Genomic DNA, 17,289 nt, shown 5'->3' with positions numbered 1-17,289 from the left:
AAGAGTGGCTCAAAGACGACGGATGGGCCTCGGGAAGGGAGAGAGCTTTATGTAGGAGGTAGGTACCTAAAGTTTCCAATGGACCTGTCCAGCTGGACGGTTAAATGCAAGAGAGCAAAGAAAAAGACAAGAAGAAGGATACGAAAGTCGAAGCTGCAGGTCGGTCTATTGTCGCATTGAAGGCTGGAAAGTGAATGATGAATACTCCCATGTCCATGTCTCTGTGCACTCCTTGGCTTAATCTTCAAAGTATTATTTGATTGATGTCTGGTATGGGTGTCTAATTACCGATTGGATGATACGATAGTGACGAGGCTGGTAGTATTGGACCCATTGATAGGCCCAAATGCGGGACTGACTTGAGCACCAGACACACGGCAGGGGCCTAAATACAGCACCTACTTTCTTTCATTCGGTACCTTACTTAGTACATAACCTTAGGTAAGTAAGGTAAGCGCATGCGCCCGCCGTGCTACGAGCTCCCTAGCCTATTCCCTTCTCTGAGCGCATAATCCCGTCCTTCTAGAAGCTCGAAGCTCGGCATATCAATGGTATACACATCTAATATATTACATGGCGTTGATTCACGCAACTCAACAGAGCAGCCGTAGAGGGTATTTAATGATTTCATTCATCGCTGGTACATATCTAATAAGCAGGGCCAACGAGCAAGGTCTTGCTTGCACCCCTATTAGCCAATGGCCAGTATACATACCTAAACTGAGTAAGTAAACTGGCTTAAAAGCTGTTTCCCGAATATATCTGAGTCGTGCCCAGGGAAACAGGCATCGCCGCTGTTGTACAGGTCAGAGCGAGTGCACATTCCTGGAGATGCGGTCCTTTTGCAGCAAGTGCTTAATGATGTCCGACCTTCTTGACAACCAACCTGCGCTCAAGCCGCCTGGGTCGTTGTTTTTGGCCTCGCCGCACCTCAGCTATCAACTCAGCCGGCAGACTGCCCAACGATGACTCGACGCACCTCATCATTTCAACCACCCTGTACTACAGTAACTAGGCGTTGAACAGGCTCGCCACGTCCTCCAAGCCTTGCTCGCCGCCTCCGTTGGCTGCAGCATCCCCGGACCCGTTGGCAGGCGCCGTCATGAACTGCTGTGCCAACCGACTTCGCGATGGTTTGTTCTTCGACGACGACGGCTTCGGGATGTTGATGCTTTTGGCAAGCTTGCCCATCTCCGAGATACTGACGCCCTTCAGGTCCTTAAGCAACTCCAAGATATGCCCGCGCTGGTTACGTGAGTTGGTCGACTTGAGAACCTCACGCAGTACCCTGTCCACCTCGTTGGGGTTAATATTGGGCAAAGATAGCAGTACATCTCGTGGTGTCGACGTCAACGGCGCATAATAAGCTATTATGGTCGCAATGAGTGCAGCAAGGTCTTTCTGGAGGTCCACGAAATACGGTTCGTGGATTGATGTGATGCATGCCTTCAAGACGTTCAACGAGATGAACTCGCGAATCGACGATGCTGTTGATGCTGGAATCGCCGCTTCCTCGACCTCGCTCTTGCCATCGTCATCCATCTTTGCGAACTGTGCCTCGCTGGTCTCAGTTGCCATGAACTCTCCTGGGATTGTCCGGAACACGCGGAGCATGATGCTACAGCATCTGGTGTCGCGCACACGGATCGCGTGCGTGCAGAAGAGCAGAAGAGGCTCAAGTATAGTGGAATGTGAAAGGCAGAACTTTCGGAGCGAGAGGTATTTGCGCTTTGGCTGTTGCGCAGATTCCGGTATCGGATCATCTGAGGAATGTAGGTCAGACTCTGAGCGTATATGGAATTCAGTTGAGCGCTTTCCAGGGTTCCACTTACTCGTGCGAGCGGGATCCAAGAAGTCGGCGACCATCATGACCGCAGTGTAAGTCAGTTGACGGAGAATGCTTTCGGCTTTCATCTCTTCTGTTAGGGCTTCCCCGCCAGCCCGGACTCCCTGCTGTTCACCTTGCTTCTCCCACTCCAGGTTGACTTTCGTATCCATCTGTTGAAACGTAGAAGCTAAAAGCGGAGGCAGGAAATGGTCACGGAGTTGGACCGGACAGTTATCGACCAGGTACCTAACCAAATTCAAGAGGTTGATCATCTGATGAGAGGATAGACTGTGGCAGTCAGCAAGCAGGGAATGCGCAAGGGGCCCCGGCAGCTCGTTGAAGCCGTAGAACTGCATATCCAGGCGGCTCATGCAGTAGATTACGGCATAAACCGACTCGCGAACGAAGCGAATGGTGCCTCGGATGGTGGAAGCAAGCCCTTCAAAAGTGAGCTTCTTGTCGACAACTCTGGCGTAGAAGTCGTCCTTGGTCCCTTCCGAGATTCCAGCTTGCCAGAAACGGTCAGTAAGAACACGGCTGACGATACTTTGCATTTCTGTCGGGAGGCCTTCCCAGTTCCTTGCGCTGTGAGAAGCGTGGGCGTAGCTAGAAACATGGTTAGCAGACTGCATTGAATGCACATTACACACTTTTTGGTGCTGTTTCGTACCTTAGGAACTTCAAGAGTTCTGGCAAGATGGCTGGGAAAGCATCTTGCCACAACTCGCACGAAAAATCATAAGGGGCGGTACCCTTCTCAACTTTGTCGATAGAGCAACTCAAGAAAGATTTGGTCGGTCGCAAAGGGAGCGCTGCCTGCCTTTCTTCAAGCTCGTTCTGGAGAGCCTGGCCTTCAGCATCCAGACCCACCGAGCCCCAGTCGTTGATTTCGTGAACACGCTTTCGGGCCAGATAGTTTTGGGCCTTGTCCAGTCCCATCATCTGACAGAAGCCTGTATATGATGACAAGGCCTGCTTCAGCTCCTCGTTCTGCCACTGTGCCTTGATAGGCTGTAGGAACCCGGCGAGTCTTTGGAGTTTCATTGGCTTGTCGACCCGATCCGACCGATGGATAATAGTGAAGAGAAACGTCTGGTACGTAATTTGCCGTTTCTCATCTAGCGTCCCTGATGCTACCATTTCGCCAACTTTCGACGAGATTTGATCATAGACTTCGAGAAGATGATCCGGCATCTTGACCGCAAGTCTCTGTAGCTCAACCATGCTCTCTGATTGTAGATCCTTGACAGCGTCTGTATATGCTCGGTGTTCCGGCTGCGTTGCCGGCCATGTTACCAGGATGTGCTCCAACACCTTGAGCATGAAAGTTGGCTTTCTATCAAGTGCGGTGGTAGAGAACGCCACGAGCAACTGAAGTATCCGTTTCCTAATTAGTGGATCCTCGAACTTCTTCGTCAACAGTTGCTCAGCCCACGACTCTAGACTGGCTTCCACCGCAGCTACATCCCCTTCGTTCAGCTCCGTAGCCGATCTCCCCCTCCATTTGCAAAAGCCTTTCAGGGCAGCCTCAATGACAGTGGCCTGTGCATCGGCGCGAAGTGAGGCGGTCGAGAATTTCGTGTAAGTCGCAGGGTTGAACGAGGATTGTCCATCGTAAAGGTTGTCAAGAATGGGCTGCGCATGACCCAGAATGTGACTGATGGCGTCCACGGGCTTGTGACGAACAATGCCCTCAATAACCTGGCAACTATATCGCCGGTAGTTTCCAAGGAACGCGTGCCTCTCTGGCAAAGTATCGGTGTCTTCGAGGAGGAACAAGAACGTGGGGTCCTGAGTGTCTTCAGGCAAGTTCTCGTAGCGGAACTGGCGGGAACTGCAGACATCCAGTAACGGGCCAATGATCTCCGGAGTCTGTGCGATGTTGGGGCCCAGATGTGCCTGGTTCAGCAGTCTTGTCCAGGTCACAAGCACGGGAATTGATACTATCAAGCTCGGGCTCTGTGTAACCAGTAGCAAGAGCTGTAGAAAGGCCGGAAGATCAACCCGTCCGTCATTCAGGGGCAAGACCTGCCATCGTCGATCAATGTAATTCGCGACAAAGGAAATCAACTCCGAGAGCTTCTTGCCAAACTGGTATTTGTCGTCGTCTATATCTTCGGCATCGACCTGGGACCATTCGAACAACTGCCGGAACAGCTCGGCATACTTGCGGTCGTAAAGTGGCACGACGAGGTCAAGGAATTCCTGGTCCACAAAACTGGTACGAGAATAGAGCGAATGCATTGCGTCAAGAGCAGCCTGTGGCAGTGTCAATTATGCATGGAACAAAGTGTATCAACGTGTTCAAGATGGTTACCTTTTGTACGGCAAGATGGGGCGCACGAAGCCCGTCACACATGACACCCACGCAGCCTGTAGCCGTGGCAGCATACGGGACCACCCAGGGCATGAGGGAGTAGAGTACGGCGAATGCCCGGACGGCACAACTACGCAAGTCGGCGTTGTTCTGCAAATCCATGGAGAGGCACTGGCGCAGGAGAACAGTGATCCTCCCGAGCCAGCCTTCTTCGCCACATCGGACATTGGGGCCGGCCTTGCGTTCGGGAAAATGCTCGACCAAGACGGCAGCGGGAGTGAATATTTCAACGGCTGCCTTGCTAAGAATACCTTCACGGATTGCGACTACGGCATCGTCTCCATTGAAAATCTCGTCGGAGAGGGTTTCCAGTATGAGTAGGACAAGTTCCTTGTGTACCGCCGAGTCTGGCACCTGCCAAAGCTGGACCAGCATGGTGTCCATGTCCATCCAGCCATTCTCGTCTGCCCAGCTGCGTTTCGTCACCTCGACCCATAGCACGGCAATCTTGTTTCGCAGGTAGACGGGGTCCTCTCGGGAGATCGACCGCGAAAGCTCCAAGACCCAATTGCGCAGGGCGACAGCTTGGTCGGGGGTGTACTTTGCCCACTTGTGTTTGATAGCGTGCTCGAGTAGCGATAGGGCGTAGTGTCGTACGACTGGAGATTGGGCCTTATCGGCGGCCAGAGTGTAGCCGTGGAATGGGGCCTCTTCCGAGTCCTTGACTTCCTCAAGAAATCTTTGGGCTTCCTGACGCGTGTCGTTATTGGAATATGGGTTGTGGACGAGCTGGAGGGCTTCTTGGATCCGAGGGATCACGGCCATGGCATCGGCGCCGTGGCCGTTCGCGACTGTGCCCACCATCCCCATGCTGCCGTTGACCTGTTGCGCCGCTGACATGATGAGGGGAAGCTATGTGGGCAAGGTATAGCTCTCGCGAGTCTTGGTTCGGCGTTGGATGACGGACGATCTTGGAGGGGTGGGCGGTAGTTCTTTCTGTTGATCTACCAGGGCGGGCAGTCAGTTGCGAGATGTTTGTCTTAAATGCGAGTCATCAGGTAAAGATTGCGGTGGAGGACGTCTCGTGGAGTGTGCGTGTGTATGTATTCAATGCAACGACGGGCCAGACCAAGAAGAGAAAAGCAAGCGGGCAGCAGAAAGGGATGCCGAATAAGTAAAGTGAAGTGACGTGTGGTTGGGGCAGTCGGGGCGAGGACGAATAATTTTGGGTTGGAATGACTGGATCGGTAGGTAAAGTCGAGCAGGTACAAATATCAATCCTATCTCCAGACGACGAGAAAGCAAGATAGCGCGTTTTTGGACCTGCCTCAGTGCAGGACATGTACTTAATGTACCTACTTACTTCTTACCTCTAATTGAACCCACCATCCACCACCTTACCTTACCACCCACTCACTCGCCCAACTGCAGTGTTGAGTTGAACCCGAAGCTACGGCCTTCCTGGGCCTAGGTAGGCACGGTCTTTAGCTTCTGTGCTGGAAGTCAGCTAACTTTTAGTGGTTGACTCACTGACTTGGACAGGGGTCTTTCCTGCCAGCAGCCCCAGTTTCCAATTCCAGTCCCAGTTCCGCTGTCCAGTGCGCTGGCGTCCAGTGCCGGTTGTGCATGTATGTGCGTGCGTGCGTGTGTGTGTGGTTTTCTTTCTGGTCTCAGAAGGCGCATGCATTCAATTGATGCATGTAATGTAACTGGCCGCTGGAATCACATCTCCATTTGATCAGGCAGGTGGAGCACCAAACGGCCGGTCGTTGTTGGGTAACACAGCCAACAGTGGAAGCCTGCCTGGTCTCCAGCTGATATACAGCAACAGAACCATGTACGCGGATATGCTTTTTTTTTTGTGACCAAGACGAGATGAGATGGTGTATTCCCATAAGCACTTAAGCGATGCAGGCCTAGGGAGAAGACATTTGGTTGATATTACCAGGGATCCTTCCATTGATTGTTTCATTGAAATAATATGGCAGCTGGTACCTGACTTATCAATGAAATCGTGTTATCACTCAGGCAAGAGCTCGCGCAATGCCGCCAGACTCTAGCATTGGATGTTTGTTGCTGTTGGCTGTTGGCAAATTTGGGTTGCCCGTTATGGTGAGACATTCATGGTCTGATGTAATCTGACTGTGGTGCTGTTTACTACCTTGAACGGAAAGCATGAGTCCTTCAACTCGTTATAACTGGGTAGACTGTGGTTTCAGCGTATCATGACTTATGCTGAGTAGAACATTATATAATCGCGGCTTATCTCAAGCCTCGAGAGCAACGGCATTGGTATTCCCAGAGTGTCATGAATCCCTAGTTCCAAGCGTCCACATCAAAGTGTCCTTTCTGATTGACCCGTGGATGAGGGCGCTATGCATGTGATATATGCATGTAAGCCAGCCCATACTCAAGCAGCATTCGCGTCCTAGCTATGTGGAAGCACCCAAAAACATAGGAGCTTGTCATAGAAGCTTGTGGAGATGACCTTCAGGTCTCCGCCCGGCAGCTCGGAGCCTGGATGGAAATCGCTGCCGTAGTTCATGCTCTTGTGTTCCTCGAAGCGTGCCACGACTTCTACTGCGCACTCTTCCATCTTGGGGCTGCCCATAACTCTCAAGACCCGCGACCCAGCATGCATACAGGAAGCCAAGACGACGGCCTCCCAGCAATCGCCTTGCTTGTTCAAGCTCACGAGTTTCAACCTCCACACGCCTCCGTCTAGATTGATTTCCTGTAGTAACTGGGCTCTCATGGCCATGGTCTCGGGGCCAGACTCATAGGCTGCGTATACTCGGAGGTGGTCATCATAGCTTCCTGTCAACACGACTCTGGCGTTATTTTCGAATGTGATGTCAAGAGGTATAATGGCTGTTACTCCTGCACCATGTCCTTTCATTTTGATGACAGAATGTACGGCGTCGATGTGTGGCGTATCAATCTGTATATTACAAGAAGCCTGTAATAGCATGGAGTCATCACCGCCAGAGTAAATAGTGGATAGTCTTTGGTCGGTTACTTCATGGAGGGCGGGAGAGAACGCGACGGTCCACGCCTCCAGGGTGTGAGCGAGCACGGGCTCCTCACTTGCTTCAAGGACGTTCCAAGCCTCATCGAGCCGAAAGACGTGCACTTCAAATGTCGATGTTGTGACGGAAATCATGTTCGGCAGCACAGGGTGCCAGCAGCAAGACAGGAAGAGGGTGTTGCCATCCCCACCTAGAGGCTGATGGGTAGCAAGCTCGGTCAAGGTTGCAGATGCATCCCTTTGTGAGGCTTCCAGCTTGAAGAAAGACAAGGTGCCGGTGCTCGATACGACAGCCAGTATATCGGACTTGCCCTTCTGCGGATGAAAATGCAAGTCCAGGATGGCAGAAGGCTGCTGCACAGTCTGAACGTGCCGTCTGCATGGAATAGGACAGGACAGTCAGACAAGATCCCGGAAACAGCAAGGCCTGGTTTTGCTTACACCTCGTCGTCGTCGTCGAGCTGGAAAACAACAAGGCTCCCGTTGCGGTTTTGGCTTTGACGGGTGGCTACTTGGGTGGTATCACCGTCGTCATCGGAGCCCGCATCTCCCTCTTCCGCCGGCGCCTCTTCCTTCTGAAGATTGTAAGTGCCGACGACAAAGTGCTGCGGGCTGGCAGGGCAGAACTCGATGCAGCTCGGAGGGAGCTCAAGCGTCAGAGACTGCCGGGAAGTTATGAGGCGAGCCTGCTCCATATTGTGATCCAGCCCTCAGTTTGGGTATGCCGAGGCCTCGTGGTTTGATTTGTAGAATTTATTAATAAATTATGTACATAAATTTAGGTATGGATTTGGCCGTTGGGGAAAGGAGCTTGGGCTGGGGCTTGGGCTGATTGGTTTAGTGACCCCCACCCAAGCAGGGCTTTCCCGCCCGCGTCGGTCCCCTGCTTTAGCGCGGGAGTACTTACCTTCGGTAGAAGTAGGCGAGAGAGCTTGGCACTTGAGCTGAGCTTGACCGGCCACGCAAACGGTCTGGTGGCTCGATTATCCCCGATTCCGATTCGTACCTCGTGCGTCGGTAATGTATGCGTATACACATCATACCTACGTTCGCTCGGCAAGATACGCGGATCTGCATTGCATCGAGTGGGCTCGGACGTTTCGGTGCCAGTGAAACCCGGCTTCTGGTATGACCTCACCTCAGGGAACCAGTCACATTTCTCGTCCCCCGGCACTGGCTGGCACTCCAGATAGCTAGCATCGTTCCGTATCTTGTGGCGGGTACAAAACCAAGATTCGTCTTCCCCCGGGGCAGAAACGGAAAAGGTATGTAAACCGTGTAGAGGGACCGCAACGGTCGTCGCTTGTTGTTCCTGTGTACACATTTACCAACCAAGCCAACCCTTGATTCACTTGACAGGCTGTCTCGTCTCATCGCTCTGCGCCATCAATTCTAAGACCTACCATCTATCGTTTGTTTCTTCGAAGCAAGACAAACTGCGGCTACTACCAATTGTTAGCCTAGTCGTTTGACTCGAGACGATCTTGGTGGCTGTGTATAAGCAAAGATGGATTCTGGAGACGAATCTGATTTCTACGGTAAATTCTTCTCCCATCGGCTTCCCTCGTCCGTCTCTGCGTGAACGTGCACTTACAAAACCCCCAGGTGGCGAGGAAACAGCCAAAGAGCTCGAGCAGAGGGTCGGCAGCTTCGACATCCAAGACTGGTGGGAGCAACGGCAACATGTCCAAAGCGCCCTGCGGCTCCAGGCCATGCGTCAGACCGAGACCACCAACACGGCACACCTCCACAACCCCTATGCCAAGTACTCATATGCCTGGCAGCTGGGCGAGTCGGTGGATGCGTTCCTGAAACGTCTCCCGCCCGCCACAACTGATCAGTCCGAGAGCTGCCCGTGGATCTTCATCTGTAACCCTTACATCGAGCGCAAGCCAAAGTCCCTTGCCCAGAACCAGCACGTTCGCGGGTGCGAAGACGAAGGCCCCGAAGAGGAGCTTTCCGACATACCCCGCTTCATCGAAGGCGGTCGCGAGAGACTGAGCATGGTCACGGGATTTTCCGACTTTATGAAGAAGTCGACCAAATCACAGGCTGTCATTACCCGCGAAGTGAACAAAGCCGGCAAAGAGGCTACAGGTGATATACTCGACCTGGCGCTGAATCTGCACGTCAAGTGCGGTAAATGGATGATCTTCTGCCCAGTCCACAGTGTTAATGAGATTTGGGCACTTGTGGCCAAAGCCACCGCAAACAACGAGCTGGGAATCGCAGCCAAGGTCGCCCCGAGATCTGCCGTCGATCAAAGGACGGAGCGGCTCATCTGTGTCTACACCGTGGATTTCAGCGATAAGGCGGATGTGCAAAAGGTTGCTGTCAAATTAAAGCAGCTTGGCCTCGTTCAGGCCCACGGGAGACCCCTCTACTATAAACCAGGTCAGTTCTTCTTCTTTATGAATGATTGGGTGTGTTTACGGGCTTACAAAGGTAGATTGCTATACGTATTTGGGCATTGGGTCTAGTAACCCCTGGGGTATCAAAGCCTCTATCTACAACACGTCCGACATATTGGGCAAGTCCTAGGATGGACTTGGCGATGGCACAGAGGTCGCCTATATCGGAGCAGATGTTCGCTGGTTTGTTAGAGATACCCTTGCTTTTCCGAGTTATTTGATTTCGTCGTTGGAGGCAGGATTCCAAGAAGCCCCGGTATAGGGAGACCGGTCAGTTGAGTTTTCAAACTTATGTCATTGACAAGAAAATTGGAACTTTCAGTAAAATGCAACGCAATGCAATATGCAATACAGTGACTGCTATCAATGGGTGCCACCTCCTCATTGAACCAATACCCAATGCAAAACTCGTTTCCTCAGGCCAAGACCCTGAATGCAGTCCCCCAAACGCCGTCAATGCTTCTTCTACGTACTAACTGTGCCTCACAACCAATGATGGCTCGCTTCTCACCCTTTTTGTGTACTTCGAGGGGCTGAGGTCATGGGTTTGCAAGCGCTTTCGCGTCCTATCCCCAGCTTCTGCATCGTCGAAGAGGGGCTCCGAAGGCCCCCAATATAGCAGAGCGTTGAGGTTCTTCTGGCACGCTGTCCTGGAAATCACGGACCTGTGCTACAGTTGGCAACAAAAAGGTTATTTTCTTGCTAGTGCCCTCGAATACGGTCCGAACCTCGCCCCCGGCCAGCAAGCTCCGCAGTCTTCATTTCCGCCAGTGATTTCTGTGTAGCTCCTTGCGTAGGTCCTCCAGGGCCCGGGCCGCGTCCTCAGGTCCCTAATGGGTCGGGCTGACAGGGCGGGCGTCCTCTGTCGCGCCCCCACCACCAGTGGTCACTGCTGTGGCGCTCGCACTGTCGAGAGGCAGCAATGGAGGTGGCGGTCTCATGGAGGACTTGAGCAGTAAGACGAGTCGGTACGCGCTGTTGCCATTCAGGTAATATCGATGCAGCTTTTTGGATCGTAGAAAGCCAAGACGCTCGTAGAGCCGCATGGCTGCCGTGTTGGTCTCTTCCGTCTCCAGCACCACCTCGTCCGCATTCCGGTCGGCCATGGCGTCGATAGCCATCTTGACGAGCGCCGTGGCGATTCCATGGCCTCGGTAGGCGGAGGATACGGCTAACATGGCGATGTAGCCTCGGTGCGTGGCGGGCGAGTGGGAGGCATGGTGTTCGAGTTTGCAGATGATGACGCCTATGAGCGAACCATCATCTGGATGCAATGCCTGTCATGAGCCGTGTCTATGTCAGCTGAGAAGTCATTCGGAGCCAGCCTCTCACTCCAATAGGCATCCCAGATCAAGGTTTGGGCCTAAGGAAAGGGCTGAACAAAGAATGCTGACCATGTAACACAAGTGGGCCCATTGGTACAGAAAGTAGCGATAGACGTAGATGCTGTAGGGCTCGCTAAGATCCTTTGAGATCAGGGCGCGGATGGCGGGCAAATACTGCTCCTCGAGTGCATGTTCGTATTGAATGTACCGCAGTTCGCCGGGGAGCTCGGTTGCGCGCGTCGCTGTTTCCATGCTACCCGTTGATCGGGTATGGCGAACGTGGGAAAGGAAATGAGGTTGTGAGCGGGTGACGACGGCACGCACGGTATAGGTTTATCACTCCCGACGAAATAATACCCCGCGTCGGCGAATCGATGGATTTGACGGGAACTGAACAAAACAAAAAAACTATGCTTGCTGTTTTTACAGTACAACTACCACAGCAATAGTTCACATTGAATTGTAATTCCTTTCCCTTTTTCGACTTGGTGGGTAGAAAAAGGAGGGAAAGCCCAAAAGGACAAGTTTAAAACCGAAATGGCCCAAGAGCGATGTATGCTGCTGTTACAAGTATGCCAATGCAAACCTGAGTCGATCTTACGTGTGCCAGTGTCGGGCAATTATCAGACGAGCAATGCAATGCAGAGAGAGTATATCATGTATGTAAGTAGAGAGAGGGAGACGTCAGCCAGCGACAGCAGATATCAAAGACCAAGGGGCAATGCGCAGAAAAAGAAGAAGGAAAAAAAGCTCCCCGTCCAGGTTGCAAACAGGATATGACTTCGTGAGACGGAGATTGGAATGGAGAGAGACCCTCTGGCAAGTAGGCCTGCAGCGTGACTGGCAAGTGCTGGCCTACCCGCTTTCACATGTGACGGGGGGTGGTTTGGTGGACGGGTTTAAGCATGACGCTCGGAGCTGTACCCAGAAACCCAGGATGGATTGGGTGCCAATTAAATCAGTCGCATGTTTGCAATCCCATCTGATTTCTTGCATGACGGTCGAGCCAGGGCCCAACATCAATGATTGAAGCATCTGCCAGCATTGGGCATTTGCAGAACTGCCTTTGTACATTGGCATGCATCATGGCGAACCAAAAAAAGATATATCGCGCGCGACCTGCACCACGCTACGCACATGCTATCTACAAGTAGCAAGCAACATCGAGAAGCGGGAAGCAAGCTTCGGGGAAAACACCACCTAGGGATCGATGATGATTGATCGCTGTACCTAGCTTCCATGCCTGTTTCGTTTCGGCCCATTTCAAGTAGCAGCAGGGTCTACTTTAGGTACCTACAGTAGCGCATTTTGCAGGTTTTGACGTCAGGATGTTTCGAGGGACTCCCGTGCGACCTCAGCCCCGCGAAAATAATTGCCAATCGTCTTATTTCTCCCTCCGCCCCGGCCTGTCAGGACTTAGGACTCAGGCTGAAATACCTTGCATAGAGTAGAGTTTGTGTCGCGATTGCCAGGGCCTTTTCCCAGCCGGACGGTGTTTTACTTTACGAATCCCACAGCCATAGCGACTGTGGGGTCCCAAGGAGCGGCCGTTTGTTGTTGTTGCTCATCTTAAGTAATATAACGGACAACCGACGGGCAACGACCGACCACATTTAACCGAGCCCCAAGTCTGCGCGCGCTTCCCGCCCTGCTGCGCGCAGCCGAACCCTCCGCTGGCCTAGACATGTAGCATTGCTCCAAGAGACTCAGAGACTCAGAGACAAAGAACAATGGCTTCAGAGCTTCGCCGGCGGGTGCTGAACCCGGACACGGCCTCCGATGAGTCGGCGCCAGCTTCTCCGCGCGAGGACAGCCCCGTGAGACCGGGAGACAAGGTCAAGGTGATCCACCACATCCAGAAGGCCAAGACCCAGAAGCGCAAGTCTACCATGATCTTTTTGATAGGGAGTCTCTGCGGCCTCATCGCGGCTGGCTTCCTAGCCCAGAGCAATGATCTCATTGCTTTCCCCGAGTTGGGCGAGCTCAGCATGGACAGCTTCCTGGACGTTCTGCCCGCTGGCTTCTCGAAAGAAATGAAAGATCTCATGGTCTGTTCCCCATCTTACTTCCAAGATTCCCCGGCCGTCCTGGTCTAATGTGTTGTGATTCCAGAACGGCGAACGCAAATACATCGAAAGCTACGATGCCTTTTCCGTCGGTCTCAAGGCCAAGGCTGCCGGCCTCCATGCCCACCATCCGATCATCATGGTCCCCGGTGTCATCTCCTCCGGACTCGAGTCCTGGGGCACTGCCAACTCTTCCCGACCGTACTTCCGAAAGAGACTATGGGGCAGCTGGACAATGATGAGGGCCTTGGTTATGGACAAGGAGTCCTGGAAGAAACACATCATGCTGGACAAGGTGACCGGTCTTGATCCTCCCGGGATCAAGTTGAGGGCGGCCCAAGGGTTTGATGCCACCGATTTCTTCATAACGGGCTACTGGATCTGGAACAAAATCTTTGAGAATTTGGCTTCCCTCGGCTACGACCCAACAAACTCGTTCACCGCAGCATACGACTGGAGGCTCTCCTACACGAACCTCGAGACGCGCGACCAGTATTTCTCTCGCCTAAAGCTCCACATTGAGATGGCGCACAAGTTTACCGGGAAAAAGGCAGTCTTGGCATCGCACAGCATGGGCGGTCAGGTAGTCTATTACTTCTTCAACTGGGTCGCGTCAGCCAAAGGTGGCAATGGCGGCGATAGCTGGGTAGACGATCACGTAGAGGCTTGGATCAACATCAGCGGGTGCATGCTCGGGGCGGCCAAGGACGTGCCCGTGTTGCTCTCCGGAGAAATGAGAGATACGGCACAGCTCAGCGCCCTCGCCGTATCCGCGCTGGACAAGTTCCTCAGCAAAGACGAGAGGGCTGAGCTGTTCCGCGCAATGCCCGGGATCTCCTCCATGCTACCTATGGGAGGTGATCGGGTGTGGGGAAACCTGACGTGGGCTCCGGATGACCGGCCGGGACAGGTACACTCCTATGGCGCTGCTATGAACTTCCGCATGGGGATGAACTGGTCGACCCCCACTGCCAATTTCACCATGGAAGCGGCCAGGGCCTACTTGATGAACTCAACGGAGGAGTGGTATCGAAACCATTTGAAGGGGAGCTACTCGGACGGGATCGCCGATACCGCTGCCGAGGTGGAAGCCAACATGGACGATCCGGTCAAATGGATCAACCCCTTGGAGACCCGACTACCGTTGGCCCCAAACCTGAAGGTTTACTGCTTTTATGGTGTGGGAATACCGACAGAACGGGCGTACTACTATCGGACGTCAGATGCGTCCATGTTCACCAACCTGAGCATGACGATCGACACGGCGATGACGGTGGACGAGATCGATCACGGGGTGATCATGGGCGAAGGGGACGGCACCGTCAACCTGCTGAGCTCGGCATACATGTGTAACAGGGGATGGAAGATGAAGCGGTACAATCCGGCCGGGGTTAAGTTGACGGTGTACGAGATGCCACATGAGCCCGAGCGGTTCAGTCCCCGGGGAGGCCCCAACACGGCAGAACATGTGGACATCTTGGGGCGCACGAGCCTCAACGACTTTGTGCTGAGGGTGGCTGCTGGCAAAGGAGACACGATACAGTCGAACGTTGTGAGCAACATACTCGAGTATGCGCCGAAAGTCAAGATTTACGAAGAAGACAGCGAGGTGGCTGATGAACATCCTGTGACAAGCACTAACGACTAGAGTTCTATGAGTGGCTGGGGGTTCAGAGGCATCGTCACATATGTCGCAGTTGGCCTTTTCTGGTCGTGGTTTTATTTGGAGTTCTTGGCCTTGGTCGAAGCGTGGACGGCGTACCTTTGCTGAATAGACTGGGTGGTGGCTTATCTGATTACCCCTTCGAAGTATACCCCGTTGAGAGTCGAGAACGATGTATTTATTTCACGTTAATTATATGATTCGAGATCCTGCCGAGTTTGTTGCTTAATGATTGATAGACATCAATAAACGAGGCTGCTTATGTCGCCCAAGGGTGGGCATATCAAGCTCTCTGATCTCGATTTGATTGAAACCTTCTTGGCTTGGTTGGGTATGTATTTTATTTGGCGCCATGGAAAAAGCACAGACCCTTTTGGCAAATCCCGCTTTAGTTCGATCCGGCTCTACCTATATTCGCGTCCAGCCATCTACATCTGCATGTACACTGCGCATTCAAAGCTCGGCTTCGACATTGACTGGTTGTTGAAATCGCAAAGACCCGTCGCATCGTGTTTCCCACCAACGCCATGAGTTCCGCGCCCAAACGAAAAGATGCGCCTGGTGGTGGTGATCAAGGGCGCCTGAAGAAGAGCAAGGTAAGCGCGTCAAGCCTTTTGATTCTTCGAGGCTGGAGACTACCTCGAATCCAGCACGGTATGCTAATCGTGGTGATGTACACAGGGTGGCAATTTTGGCAAATGGCAAACACCGCACCAGAAAGCCAAGATGGAGACGATGAGGTCCAAGGGTCGGACACTCGATATTGGCGATGTAGGGTTCTGGGTTACTTGCCAACGCAACAAAGAGGTCAAGGCCCTTGACGAAGTCGTAGCAATGTGCGATGAAGTAAGCCGTCAAAGTTCTACCGGGTTGGTGTCAACCGGATACTAATACCGTCCCCATCTAGTATGGCGAGAAGTTGTATGGCATCAAGCCAATGATGGAGGATGACAATGGCTCCGAGGACGAAGGTGACATTGAGGCCGCCATTCAGAAGGAGGTTGCTGGCATCAAGAAGCAGGCTTCCAACAGCAAATCGCTGGATACCTCGGCATTTGCGCCTATGCGCCTCAGCCTGGATTGCTTGCTATTTGTCAAGACCAAGCAGCCAGTCGAGCCCCGTCAGTTCGCTCGCAAGGTGTGCGAAGATGCCATGTTAGTCTCCGACAGGAAGCAGCGACGGTCCAGATTCATCAACAGAATCACGCCCATCACTCTCATGGGTAGCGCAACCAAGGTGGGGATCGAGGAGACCGCCAGAACAGTCCTGGCACCCGAGTTCGATTTGATACCTGCAGGGGAGGAAGCTGGGAGCCTGGAGGAGAAGGACGCCAAGGGCCCTTCGGTAAGTCCCCAAGGATGAAACCGCGCCCAAGAAGCTGCCTGGCATGCCTTTCGCTGGACTAACCATCTCGCAGTATGCAATCCGTGTGAGCTCGCGAGCACAAAGCAACCTCAAGACGCAAGATGTGATCAAACTGATTGCAAGTCTGGTTGGCCCGCGCCACAAGGTCGATCTTACAAACCCGGACAAGTTCATCCTGGTCGAGATATTCCAAGTAAGTGTAACATGGCTCTTTGGCTGCCACATCATGCTCACCTTGTCACAGACATTTTGTGGTATGAGCGTCGTCGAGGGAGACTGGAACGACCTCAAGCGGTACAACATTCGCGAGTTGTACGAAGCAGCAACCGCAAAGACGGATGGACCCAAGACAGAAGAAAGACCGAATGACGGACAGTCACCAGAAGGCAACACAGCCACAGAACCCAACTCGGCGGTGGAAGCGAAGCCTGACGCACCGGATTCGAAGGTTGTAGAGGAAACAAAATCCCATGATGTGCAGGAAAGCCCAGTCAACTAGACGGTGTTTCTGTATCTTTCCCCTGTTGGGTTTCGATATGATATAGGAGCGAGTCGTTACCAGAGAACCATACATGGCAGAGAACTCCCACGAACGAAACTTGAGGCCAAGCCGGCAGTTTAGATGATCACTGCCGGACGTGTTCTGGAAGGAACGGTGAAGGGACCAACTCGCGTGCTCAGACCTGTGTACCCCAGCTAAATCCCAGTTGTATTCAAGGTGATCTGGTACGCCCTCGATTGGGCAACCTGTCGTATTTTGACCATTGGGGATCGGGGGCGGAGGTAGGACTATATCGGGAAATAAAACAAATGTCACGGCAACTTTGTGCGCCGCTGTCCTGCATAGGAGGAGACACAACACAATCTTGCTGGGCTCAGCGTTTCCGAGGTATTTTGTTCGAACAACGTGATAGTTACAGTCCTCGTCCCTTTCTTGGCTGCTGCGCCAAAGCTGTAGTCCGTGGGCAATGCCACGAGTGCCACTCCCTACACCTTAGCAGAAGCAGACACCCCAGACCCCGGCTAACCAGAGAGCTCCCATACCACCAGCTCTTTTGAGCCTAGGTACGGGCAGTATATATCTGTACATACATACATGCACATACATGTACATGCTTGCATATACCACCTACCTGGTGTGTACACCTAGTCCGGTAAGCGACGTGGGTGCCGATTTCCAACGCTAAACCGAATCGCGACAAAATTGACGAGGGCGGCTCCTGCATATCTGACAGCTCAAACAAACGAAACGCAAGCAGATGTACATCCAATGTATCCTCATCGA

The 17,289-nt window shown here is 52.9% G+C and overlaps 6 protein-coding genes across 6 annotated transcripts; 3 read left to right on the top strand and 3 right to left on the bottom strand.

The window, feature by feature from the left end:
- Positions 1-1,011: 1,011 nt before the first annotated feature.
- PG997_005807 (Protein MSN5) lies at positions 1,012-5,045 on the bottom strand (the record flags this gene model as incomplete). The annotated part of the gene is made up of 4 exons (XM_066810122.1): positions 1,012-1,763; positions 1,833-2,434; positions 2,499-4,087; positions 4,146-5,045. The coding sequence occupies 4 exons, from the start codon at positions 5,043-5,045 to the stop codon at positions 1,012-1,014; spliced, it is 3,843 nt and encodes a 1,280-aa protein (XP_066669045.1).
- A 1,528-nt stretch (positions 5,046-6,573) lies between these two features.
- PG997_005806 (uncharacterized protein) lies at positions 6,574-7,868 on the bottom strand (the record flags this gene model as incomplete). The annotated part of the gene is made up of 2 exons (XM_066810121.1): positions 6,574-7,549; positions 7,615-7,868. 2 exons carry the CDS (start codon positions 7,866-7,868, stop codon positions 6,574-6,576), a joined length of 1,230 nt encoding a protein of 409 aa, XP_066669044.1.
- An 812-nt stretch (positions 7,869-8,680) lies between these two features.
- PG997_005805 (uncharacterized protein) lies at positions 8,681-9,714 on the top strand (the record flags this gene model as incomplete). Its single annotated transcript, XM_066810120.1, has 3 exons — positions 8,681-8,711; positions 8,779-9,567; positions 9,623-9,714. The coding sequence occupies 3 exons, from the start codon at positions 8,681-8,683 to the stop codon at positions 9,712-9,714; spliced, it is 912 nt and encodes a 303-aa protein (XP_066669043.1).
- A 700-nt stretch (positions 9,715-10,414) lies between these two features.
- Positions 10,415-11,161, bottom strand: PG997_005804 (ribosomal-protein-alanine N-acetyltransferase; the record flags this gene model as incomplete). Its single annotated transcript, XM_066810119.1, has 2 exons — positions 10,415-10,861; positions 10,979-11,161. The coding sequence occupies 2 exons, from the start codon at positions 11,159-11,161 to the stop codon at positions 10,415-10,417; spliced, it is 630 nt and encodes a 209-aa protein (XP_066669042.1).
- Positions 11,162-12,639: 1,478 nt separating this feature from the next.
- PG997_005803 (Lecithin: cholesterol acyltransferase) lies at positions 12,640-14,623 on the top strand (the record flags this gene model as incomplete). The annotated part of the gene is made up of 2 exons (XM_066810118.1): positions 12,640-12,957; positions 13,022-14,623. The coding sequence occupies 2 exons, from the start codon at positions 12,640-12,642 to the stop codon at positions 14,621-14,623; spliced, it is 1,920 nt and encodes a 639-aa protein (XP_066669041.1).
- A 542-nt stretch (positions 14,624-15,165) lies between these two features.
- Positions 15,166-16,503, top strand: PG997_005802 (uncharacterized protein; the record flags this gene model as incomplete). Its single annotated transcript, XM_066810117.1, has 4 exons — positions 15,166-15,234; positions 15,320-15,484; positions 15,546-15,983; positions 16,057-16,503. The coding sequence occupies 4 exons, from the start codon at positions 15,166-15,168 to the stop codon at positions 16,501-16,503; spliced, it is 1,119 nt and encodes a 372-aa protein (XP_066669040.1).
- Between the last annotated feature and the right edge of the window lie 786 nt (positions 16,504-17,289).

The sequence above is a fragment of the Apiospora hydei genome, assembly GCF_038363865.1.
Source record: "Apiospora hydei strain CBS 114990 chromosome Unknown utg000005l_segment0_segment0, whole genome shotgun sequence".
Taxonomy (NCBI): Eukaryota; Fungi; Ascomycota; class Sordariomycetes; order Amphisphaeriales; family Apiosporaceae; genus Apiospora; species Apiospora hydei.
This window is presented reverse-complemented; position numbering and strand designations above follow the sequence as displayed.